Source organism: Ananas comosus, linkage group 2 (genome assembly GCF_001540865.1).
Source record: "Ananas comosus cultivar F153 linkage group 2, ASM154086v1, whole genome shotgun sequence".
Taxonomy (NCBI): domain Eukaryota; kingdom Viridiplantae; phylum Streptophyta; class Magnoliopsida; order Poales; family Bromeliaceae; genus Ananas; species Ananas comosus.
In genome coordinates, this window is record NC_033622.1 from 7,523,408 (window position 1) to 7,534,897 (window position 11,490).

The window sequence follows — 11,490 nt, forward strand, 5'->3', positions numbered from 1 at the left end:
GGGTCATTTCGTCCCATTTCCATGAAGCCAAACCCACCGATTTTTCGAACTCTTCGTTTCGCCGAACGAAGGTATCCACAAGCCTCCTAGAACCCTAAGGATATAGGAACAAGGGTTACTCGAATGAAACGAACAACCAAAAGCTCAAACACTAACCATCTCTTACTAAGGGCCAAAAACTCACCTCTTATGGAAAATCTCTTCATAAGCTCAAAAAGGAGGCTAGAACCCTTCCAAACCAACCAAAAGGAAGCCTCTAATCCACTCAATCTAGCTTCAAAAGCCCTAGATCCAAAATGCCCAAATTAAGCCCTAAAATCTCATTCTAGGGTTTGATCTCACAAAAATCTCAAATCAAGGATCAAAGGGAGAAATCAAGTCTCTAACCTCTCAAGAAGCTCCAAACTTAGCTCCAAACTTAGCTCCAATCCAAGTGATGTTGGAGGTCTCCGCAGCCACTAGTTCCTCTCCGAGCTCTAAGCCATCAACAATGGTGGAGAAGCCACCAAGATGCAAATAGAGGAGAGAAAACCCAATAAAAACCAAGCAAAATGAGTAAAAATGCAAAGGAAGGGAGAGGGAGCTCCTCCTACCTCAACTCCTGCTAGTCTCTGCACAGGGGAGGCCCTAAGGGGCGTGGGGTGCACTTATAGAAGTGCTACAATAGCAAAAACACCCCTGCAGACCAAACTGCACAAAAACTGCCTCCTTGTACCGGTACACGGGCTCTTGTACCGGACAAGGCCCACGAAAATGCAAACCCGAGGCTCGGGTCGCAAGGTCTGCGGCTCTGTACCGGTACAAGCCCGATGGCTGTACCCGTACAACCATCAACCTTGTACCGGTACAAGACCAACCTTGTTCCGGTACAAGCTCTGCTGCAGGCTACCCGAGAGCTGACCAAAAATTCCAGTTTCCTGAATGTTTTGTTGCAAGTCTCAATCCAACATCCTCGGGATGGACTGGCCAGAGGGCGAACACTAGATCAACGACCCTCCAAAAACGTGGAGAGGCTCCACACACAGATCAAACACTCGAATCTTGCGATTTGCAAGATCAGTGCATTACATTGGTTGAATAGTATGATCTAACGGTAAAATGATCAAAGGGTAGATTTAACGGCGGAAACTTAGTAGCACCAAGTGCTTCGTGCTATTATAGCATAGCAGTCGACTATATATATATATATAGAGAGAGAGAGATAGGCTACTATACTATCTATAGTACGAGCTCGCGGACTATAGTGTTGGTTTTCGATTTAGGGCGTTCAAATCAATGATCCATACCGTTAAAACTGATCTAGGATATTTAAAGTTTCTAGAAATAAAACTTTATTATTTTTTAGACATAGTTTACTTTATGAATCAAATATTCAAAATTGTCAATTTTAATGGGCTATTATGACATGTTTGGAGTTAAACGGTGTAGAAGAATCTAAATTCTTCAAATTTGATAGAAAATATTTTAAACTAATATAGATTAAGGTTAACATTCTTGATCTTGAATTTAAAAGTCCTATACTCAAATTTTAAAGATTATTCATATTTCACCGTCTATTTGATAAATTTATTTACTAGTAAAACGATATCGAAAAAACTAAAATTTTATTCTTAGAACATTCATATACCCTAGATCATATTTAACGGTGTGGATCGTTGATTTAAACGCCCTAGGATCGAAACAAACACTATAGTATCGGAGCTCGTACTATAGATGTATAGTAGCCTATTTATATATATATATAGAGTAGAGCTACTATACTATCGGAAGTATAAAATTATTGCTACTTTCGATTTTTTAGCCCTTAGATCAACTCATTGGTCATTTTTAATTATTGGATTAATATTATTAACCAATAGGGACCACTCAACCCTAAGTGGACCATTATTATTCTAACCGTAGAATTTTTGATCCAAGGGCTAAAAAATCGAAGCACCAACTACTTTATGCTTCCGATAGTATAGTAGCTCTACACTATATATATATATATATATATATATTTGAAAAACTTAAGATGATGATGTATTGATGTATATTAAATAAATTATTAAAGAATTTAGGTGATTCTGTTGATTCGAGAGTTTTAATTTTCCTACGTTTAGTACCCAACCGACCTAAATTTTTACATGAAACAAAACTGAAACTAACGTAAACGAGCCTGTTTGATTGGATATATATTTCAATTTAAACCGTATATGTAGTGCTCACTCCTGCTATATGATGTCACCATATTAATTGTTTGATTGTGATCCCACAGTTATGAATTATGTACGGAAGTATCACTAAATTACAAAAATATTACTGTGCTTGCTTTATCTGTTGTCTCAATACCCTATTATATGAAAAATTATATCAATTAAAATTAGGTGATATTAACTATTTTAAATAGAAAGTTGCTATTTGTACCCTGTGTAAATTTTATTTCCCTTTAAATTTTTACTATAAAAAAATTGACGAGACAAGTAATATTTCCCATTAAAACAATAAGAGAACCTACATATGAGATCTTGACCGAGGGAGCGTAAGATCTATACTTTCTTTTTCGATAAATATACATATAAATAATATTTCTCTTTCAAATAAATTTATAATTAAAGTTAGGTTATTTATTTCAGATGCAAAAGTTTTTTGAAATGATATGGCATGCAACGATGTTGCACATTTGGTTGGAAGATATTTTTGGAACAAGAGGCCGCATCTCCTAATTTGTACCCAAGCATTATCAAAAGATGGTGAAACTAGTTGTTCAGCTGATTTAAATTGATTGATTTTGAATAATTCGTTAAAAATTGCTTCTGGGGACAAAGAACAATGTTGTTCTTTTCTTATTTTCTTTTTATTTTCTTATATAAATAGATAAATAAACAAGCAAATATCCTAATATAAATATTATTTTTGTTATAAAATATTGTTTTACTAAAATTTAGACTTAATTACACTCTACAATGCTGTATTTTAGTACTATTTTCATGTGCTATATTGTACAACTTTTTTTTCTCAAAGACATCATTGTATTATTTTATTATATTAGCCTCTACATTGTATTTTAGATTTATATTTATTTGTATAACTTGTACTTTTTCTTTTTCCTCATAGATAGTAATTTTCTTTCCCTCATCAATCTCTATATTATTGATAGCAAATTTATTGTTTTAAACAAAATTTAACAATTTCATTAAAAAAGACTAGTTAAATAGTAAAAAAAATTTAAATAAATCACCATAATAGAAAATTTCCTATCAAGTTATTTTTAATTATTTTTAATTTTTTATGTCAAAATAAGCTGAATATATATATGCTTTGCCAGTTTTTATCAGTATTTTTTAGCAGTTTTATAAATTTACAAATTTATTTTCTTATACTGTAGAGATTGTAAAAGTAGAAAGCAGAGTGGTGCCTTTAAAAAAATTAATATAGTATAGCGCAAGTGAAAAAAATCTGTAAACTATAGTTTAATTTAGCGTAATTAAGACAATTTTTTATTACATAGAACTAGGCTGGTATACTATCGGTAGCACCAAGACCAACGTGCTACCAAGTTGTTTTCGATTATGCGGCTTTCAAATAAACGATTGACTCCGTTAGACTTGATCTACACTATTAAAAATATTTAAAAACTAAATTTCATAATTTTCAACATTATTTGACTAGTGATCAAAATGTCTCATTAATGACAATTTTAATAGCTGATGTGTTACGTTTGTAAATTTAACAGTATAAAATAATTAAAATCTGATAAAATTTTTATAATTTTTTTTTTACTATTTAGAGTAAGATTAGTACCTCTAATTTTAAGTTCAAGTCTTTTATCATCATTTTTTAATAAGATTTTTATTTTCAGCTGTTCATTTTTAGATTACTTGTTTGATAGGTAAATGATGTCGAAAAATTATAAAATTTAGTTTTCAAATACTTTCAATCGTGTAGATCAAGTCTAACTGAGCCGATCGTTGATTTGAAAACCATATCATCGAAAATAAGTTGATAGCACGGAGGCTTCCGTGCTACTTACAGTATACCAACCAGACTCTTATTACATAATATAAATTATGGAACTTGTATGGCCAATTTGCATAAAAAATCCACTTATTTTGGACTTTTGCAAAATCGGGCCACTTTTTTCGTTTTTGCAGATTCGGTCTGCTTTTTCAGCAAACTGACCAAAATACCCTTATTACTTTTTCTCTCTCCTCTTTCTCTCACCTCTTCGTTCTCTCGTTCTTTTTTTTTTCCGCCGGAAAAAAAAAGCGAAGGCCAGGCGGAACAAATTTTTCTTCTCTTTTTCTTTTTCTTCTTCTTCTTCCTCCTGCTGGAGCACCTTTTTTTTTTCCCTCTTCTTCTTCTTCTTCTTCTTCTTCCTGTAAGAGCACGGGGCGCGCCACGGTGACTTCCGGCCTCGCCAAGCAGCGTCCACCCGGCGGCGTTCTGCAGGGAGGGGTCGGCACCAGCGACCGCGAGCGCCGCGGCGAGGGTGGGGGCGCGTGGGAGGCGTGCGGCGAGGTGGAGCGGGGTGTCGCAGCCGGGGACGTCGCGCCGGTCGAGGGCGGCGGTCACGCGCGCCGCCCGGCGCTCCGCTCGGGCGGCGTCGGCCGCCGTCGCGATCTCCGACGGCTTCTTCTTCTTCGTAATGGTGTAATGGTGCACGCAGGCCGGTGCACGCAGTGGCGGCGAGCGGGCACGCGGGCGTGCTGCGGCTGCTTCTTCTTCGTCATAATGGTGTAATGGTGCACTATTACACCATTAATGGTGTAATGGTGTAATTACACCATTAACGATGTAATGGTGCACCATTACGCCATTAATGGTGAAATTACACCATTAATGATGTAACCATTACACCATTAATGGTGAAATTACACCATTACTGGTGTAACCATTACACCGTTAATGGTGTAATTACACCATTACACCATTAATGGTTAATGGTGTAATGGTGTAATTACACCATTAACGGTGCACGCGGCCCGCGGAGCGGAGCCGCGGGTGGAGCTCCGGCGCCGCCGCAGTGAAGCCATGGCTCGCCGGCGCCGGCGGTGGCGCCGCCGCAGTGAAGATGCCCACCGCTCCCTGGATGACAGGCCCCCTCCTCCTCGCCTTCGACCATGTCCTCGACTTCTCCCAGAATCCTCCCCTCCAACCATGTCCTCGACTTCTCCCAGAAGCAGAACCTAAAGCAGAAGCAGAAACAGAAGCGGGGCGAAGGAGACGCCTCCTCCTTCACCGCCACGGTCCCCGTCGGCCGTAGCCGCCACGCGATGCGCGGGATTGTCCGCAGCATCCGCTCCCTCGGCGACGCGGCTGGCGGGCCGGCGGAGGCGGGGGACGATGGTGGCTAGCGCGAAGAAGGCCCGCCCCGCGTGGGGCGGGGGCGGGGGGAGGAGACGCTGGTGTTGGGAGGGAGAAGAAGGCGAGGACGCCTGCGGTGTCGATCCGCAGCCCGGCGGATCTCGAGCGCGGCGGCAGCGGCGGGGGGGCGGCCGGCGAACGAGGCCGCGGCGGTCGCGGCGGGGCGGATGAGGGCGTGGCGTTGCGCCGGCAGCAGCGGCGGCAGAAGCTCTGCCGCGGCGATGGCGCCCCCGATGCCGAGCTCTGCCGCGGAGCTCGGGGGCGGCGCGGCACCCGCACAGGGCCGGTGCACGCGGTGGTCTGCGGCGTCGGGGGTCGAGCGGGCGCGCGGGGGAGGTCTGGGTCAGCCGAGCCTCGAGGTTGGCCGGTGCAGCCAACACCGCCTCCCTCCCCTCCGTCGGCCGTCGCCCGGAGGAGGCGCACGTCGACGACGGCCTCGGCAGCAGCGCTCGCTGTTCCGGCTGGCCGGGTTCTTCATAATGGTGTAATGGTGGCACCATACACCATTAATGCGGTGTAATTTCACAAATTATGGTGTAATGGTGCACCATTACACCATTACACGATTAATGGTGTAATGGTGTAATTACACCCATTAACGGCACCGCGGCCCGTGGAGGCGGAGCCGCGGGTGGAGCTCGGCCGGGCCGCAGCACGAGCAACGGGGAATGACGACGACGCGCGGCGCAGGGTCTGCTGGCTGCTACTGGAAGAGGATGAGGGCGGCGGCGTCGGCGGCGTCGTTGGAGGAGCGAGGGGAGGGGGGGCCGAGGCGGCGGAGACGAGGCGAGGAGGGGCGAGGGGGGCTACGGCGTGGAGCTCGTCGGGCTTGTGGGCGAAGAAGCAGAGCGCGGCGGCGCAGCCGATCTCGGTCCTGCAGAGGCGCGGTGCGGTACTGGGCCGGGTGGAGCCAGGGCTCGACACAGCCGGTCACGAGGAGGGAAGAAGAAGAAGAAGAAGAAAGAAGAAGAAGAAAAGAAGTGGGAAAAAAAAAAAAGGTGCTCCAGCAGGGAAGAAGAAGAAGAAAAAGAAAAGAGAAGAAAAAATTGCTCCCCGCCTGGTCTTCGCTTTTTTTTCCGGCGGAAAAAAAAAAAGAAACGGAGAACGAAGAGGAGAGAGAAAGAGGAAAGAGAAAAAGTAATAAGTAATTTTGGTCAGTTTGGCTGAAAAAACGGACCCGACATCTGCAAAAACGAAAAAGGTGCCCGATTTGCAAAGGCCCAAAATATAGTGGATTTTGATGCAGAATGGCCAACTTGTATAATAACTAATACAATTTAGACCTGAATAAAGAGTGATGTTATATATTTTCCACCCAGGCGATCCAAATTGATAGTTTGTGAAATATTTTATTTAATTTTATACAAAGAAATATAAAATCGTTACTCATTAGATTTATTGGTCGTGAAATGTGAATTTTACCAAGTAACATCATTTTTTAGGCAAAATGCAATTTTGCCTGCAAAATTAACGATGAGCCGTGCGACAGTTTGATTCCCAAAATTTAATTTATCATAATTTTTAACTCAAATTTAATTTTTAAACAGTTGCAATCAAGTCTCACAGTTTAATTTAATTTGCTGAATGATGATAATTTGTTTATATGACAGTGATATGGCATCTCTTATTGTTGCAAATGTGACATATTATCATTTAGTGAACTAAATTATATTATGGGACTTGATTAAAACAATCTAAACAAAGTCGAGTTAAACGTTATGGCGAATTAAAATTTGAGTGCCAAAATATCACACACTGTATAGTTCCAGGGTGAAAAATGCAATTTAGCAAACTTATTATTATGTTAAAAGAATGTATGTTATTATTTAGGAGTAACTACTTATATACCCCTGAAAAGTTTCTGACTTTCTAATTTACTCCTCTTAAAAGGCTAATATTGAAAATACCCTTTATACGTTCCAACTTATTTCAAATATACTCATATAGTTAAAATTCGTTAATGAACTCTGTTATCTTTGTGAAATTACAATCTTGCCCTTTCAAATATGCCTTTCTACCATCATCGACTTTTTTTATTTGCCCTTAAGTTAGGGGCATAAAAAATATATTGCTTTTTTATCTTTTCAAATATATCCTTCTATCATCACCGGTATTTCTTATTTGCCTTTAAGTTAAGGACAGAAGTAGCATTTTAATTTTTTTTAACTGTAGTAAATATTTAACTTACGTTTAACCTAAGTTAACTTAACGGGTGGTAACTGTAGGGGTATTTTAGAATAACGGAGGAACATATGACGGGTATATTGAAAAGAAAAAAAATAGTGATAAATGAGATATTTTCGAAATTTTGAGAGGTATATAGGCAATTATCCCTATTATTTACCACAAAGTCCATGCTTAATTTGTGTAGATTTGGTTTAGTTGAATTAATAGCCAAATTAATGTCAAATGACCTCTCCAAATTTAATTAATTTGATAACTAGATCTCATAAATTTTATCTAATAATATAATTAAGCCTTCGCCAAAAGGTTCCTACGTTTTCTTAATTTTCTCAAGTATTAGAATGCTTTTTTTTTTAAAAAAATGCCACTTTCCAACATTAATTTTCTCAAGTATTGGAATGGCTGTAAATATAGTTAATAAATTTGCCTGGGAAAGAAAAAAAGAAATGCTACACATATATATCTACATATATAGATTTGAACTTATCAATTTGTCCATTCTAGTATTTATAAAAATTTAAAATAAATTTTGAACAAAATAGAAATGATAAGACAAGTTAAAAGTAATCGGCTTTAAAATGAGAAAGCTGTGAGATATGTCGCTAGACTAGAAATGTACAAATAATATTGTTTGAGACAAAAACTATTAATTAAATTATTGAACAAAATTTGAAAAGTTTACTACTCAAAGGGATTGTTTGATTAATTACACGTAATTACAATTGTATTGCATATCCAAATTAATCCATTATTTATTTTGATGCTTTTGAATTCTGCAATAGCAACTGCATGATAAGGCTCAACAGTTAGAATTATGTCTAAACTAGTGAAGTTACCCGCGCATTGCGGCAAATTAATGCTATAGAAGATAAAAGATTGATAAAGTTAAAATTTTAAAATTTTTTGAGTTGTCATGAGGCATCAATAGATACAAATTAATAGAAAATATAAAACAAATATACATAAATGTAGCAAAAGTTATAACAGTAAATAAATTATATATAATAATAATGAAAGAAACAGTAATAGAGTTACTACTCCAAATGCACCTTCGTCGCCCTGTCGAGATCGGACAGGCGATTCTCGTTTTTTTGCATCGCCTTCACCGCCATTGTTGGCGTCGAATTTCTCCTTGATCATGGCCACGTCAATGCTGTACGGATCCCCCCACACCTATCATTTCTTTTCCCTCATTGACTCCAAATCCATCACACTTCACCTTGCCACGTTCCGCAATCCTTAAAACTATAATTTCAATCCATACACAATTTAAAAAAATAAAAAAAATGATTAAGAAAAGTATAAAAATTGAACCCTTCATTTGCACTAAGAAAAAACAAAAAGAAAAAAAATGCGATAAAAATGAGTATGAAGAGATCTTATTTTACTCTTCTTTTTAAAAAGAGATTTGTTTAGATGAAAATGGATCATGTGAATACATTATTAGAAAATGGGCGGATGGAAAGACGAAGTATCGAATAGAGATGAGGTGGGAAGGCGAAGCATTAAGGAGTGAGAAGGGAGGGAGGTGAAGGAGGAATTGCCACGTGACAATCTCCATAAAAAATAATGTATACTAGTGTAGGAATCTGTGCGATAAATTAAATATACAAATAAAAATATAAAAATATAGTAAAAAATAATTAATATTTGATTGGTTAATAATATAAAAACTATATTAAAAAATTTTTTAGAATGAAAATATAATCCAATGGAGAACAAAGAAAGAAAACAAAAAATAAACAATAAGAGAATAAAAATTGTTGATAGGAATTAAAAAACCATAATTGAATGCAAGAATAAAAGAGAAGAGAAAAAATAAAAATGTGATTTCGTTGGGGTTGGTTTTATTACTTGACGAATTAACGTAAAAAATATTTGAAAGAAAATTAGCCCCACCTTAATTAAAAGAGAAAGAACATGGGCTCCACAAAAGAGGAGGGGAACAGTCCGAATAAAAAAAAGATAACATAAGAAATATTTGGAAGGAAGCGGTTCCATCTTAATTAAGAAGAGAGAAAATGGACTCCATGCCTCCACTAACATTCTAATTAAGAAGAGAGAGAATGTGAACTCCATCCTAATTAAGAAGAGAGAATATGAGCTCCATGCCTCCACTAACATCCTAATTAAGAAGAGACACTACAACAGAATTAGGTTATAGGGACACATGTTTGGAACACTTTTGAGTAAGTGTCCCATTTATCCTAAAACGTAAAAAAACATCTACTAATGCCTATATATAAAGTCCAATCCAACCAAAAATAAAAGATTACTCTACTCAACCCACCACACCCAGTCCATTTGGCCCGATTACAAACAGAAAATACTACACCCGGGGGATCCCAACTCACTCAATAACCAACTTATCATATTAGATTACCTATTTTTATTAGTTTCCCAATTTAGATTACCGGACGGACAGAGCACCCGAGCCTCTACACATATTCTCTGATATATATATATCAGGCCGATGATAAGATAATTATCGTGTTTCGTGAACCACGATGGTTCAAAAGACGGCAATCTAGATAGGAAAACTAGTAAAAATGGGTAATCTAGTATGATAAGTTGGTTGGTGGGTGAGTTGGGATCCCCCAGGTGTAGTAGGATTGGCGTATAAAGAATTAGGTTACCGGTTTTCGAATCATGGTGGTTACTAAACCACAATAATTATCGTATCATCGGATCAAGATATATATATATCTCTCTCTCTCTCTCTCTACCTCTTTCTCTCTCAACTCGATCTTATGAAAGTTTTCGTGGTTACTCCAACACGAAAACTCAAAAATTGGTAACCTACCTCCTTACATTCCAACACTACTACCACCATCCAGCACCATCCACCTTATCACAAACTAGGTTACCGATAATCATTAGTTCCTCATCTAGGTTCCCGATCTTTGGATTTTCGTGATTATTCTACTATGAAAATTTTCATAAGATCGAGTTAAGATATATATATATATATATATATATATATATCATCCCGATGATATGAGAATACTCATAACCTGGAAAGCATGAGTATTCAACAAAAGCTACTACCCCGAAGGCTTAGCTGCTAGGTGAGGTAATTTATACTAGATCGTATAAACTATGAAAATCTTTTATTTAAAGTATTAAAAAGCTTTATTATTATTTCAGGTAGTTCGGCTATATTTTACTTGTCAGTTTTAGCTTGCAACAGAATTTTTACCTACTAGCTTAATTCTAGCCTCAATAACTAGAAATAAATCCATCGCTTATCTTAAAAGATAGTTTTTAAGTTAGATAAGGCTAAGAAAACGTGGCAACTAAACCTTCGGAATAGTAGCTTTTGTTGAATACTCATGCTTCCGCTAACATGAGTATTCTCATATCATCGGCCTGAGTATCTATCATCCCGATGATATGAGAATACTCATAACCTGGGAAGCATGAGTATTCAATAAAAGCTACTACTCATAACCTGAGAAATATATAATAATAATAATAATAATAATAATAATAATAATAAAATATAACATGATATTTTATATTACTTAGGAGTATCTAAAATTCGGGAGAAGCGTTAAGTGCTTTTTTTCACCCGGGGAGGGGAGAGATTTGGATATCTTAATAAGAGAATTAATCACCTCAGGTGTAAGAGAGAGTGATGTCGTTTTTACCAGATATCGCTGTGAAAATTTACATCCATGTATAGTTTTTTCACGACGATCGATTTTAATGGCTGTGAAAATTTTTCACAACGATATACACCCCAGCGATCTATATATCACTGTCAATTTCTCACAGCGATATTGGATTTTCTCACAACGATTAAATGGTTGTGAATAAATTCGTAAATCGTTGGCGGCTTTGAGATAGAGCAACCGACGCCACCACCTCCTCCTGCTGTACTTTCCGAAAAGCAGATCTTAAAGTCACCTAACTCACTTCTCTCTTCTTTTCTACCATTAACTAAAAAGAAAAAAGAAG

The 11,490-nt window shown here is 38.0% G+C and overlaps 1 protein-coding gene across 1 annotated transcript; it reads right to left on the minus strand.

Moving 5' to 3' along the window:
* On the minus strand, positions 2,325 to 5,846 carry LOC109727236 (serine/arginine repetitive matrix protein 1-like). Its single transcript, XM_020257256.1, has 4 exons — positions 5,222 to 5,846; positions 4,953 to 5,168; positions 4,389 to 4,703; positions 2,325 to 2,332 (listed from the first exon to the last, which is right to left on the minus strand). Exons 1-4 carry the CDS (start codon positions 5,844 to 5,846, stop codon positions 2,325 to 2,327), a joined length of 1,164 nt encoding a protein of 387 aa, XP_020112845.1.

Excerpts from the sequence above, each read along its gene's own strand:
- LOC109727236 (XM_020257256.1), bottom strand. The coding sequence starts at position 5,846 with ATGGTGCCACCATTACACCATTATGAAGAACCCGGCCAGCCGGAACAG. Across the intron at positions 5,169-5,221 it reads GGCCGACGGGGACCGTGGCG|GTTCTGCTTCTGGGAGAAGT; the intron begins GTGAAGGAGGAG and ends CTTCTGCTTTAG. Across the intron at positions 4,704-4,952 it reads CTCCGCGGGCCGCGTGCACC|AAGAAGCAGCCGCAGCACGC; the intron begins GTTAATGGTGTA and ends ATTATGACGAAG.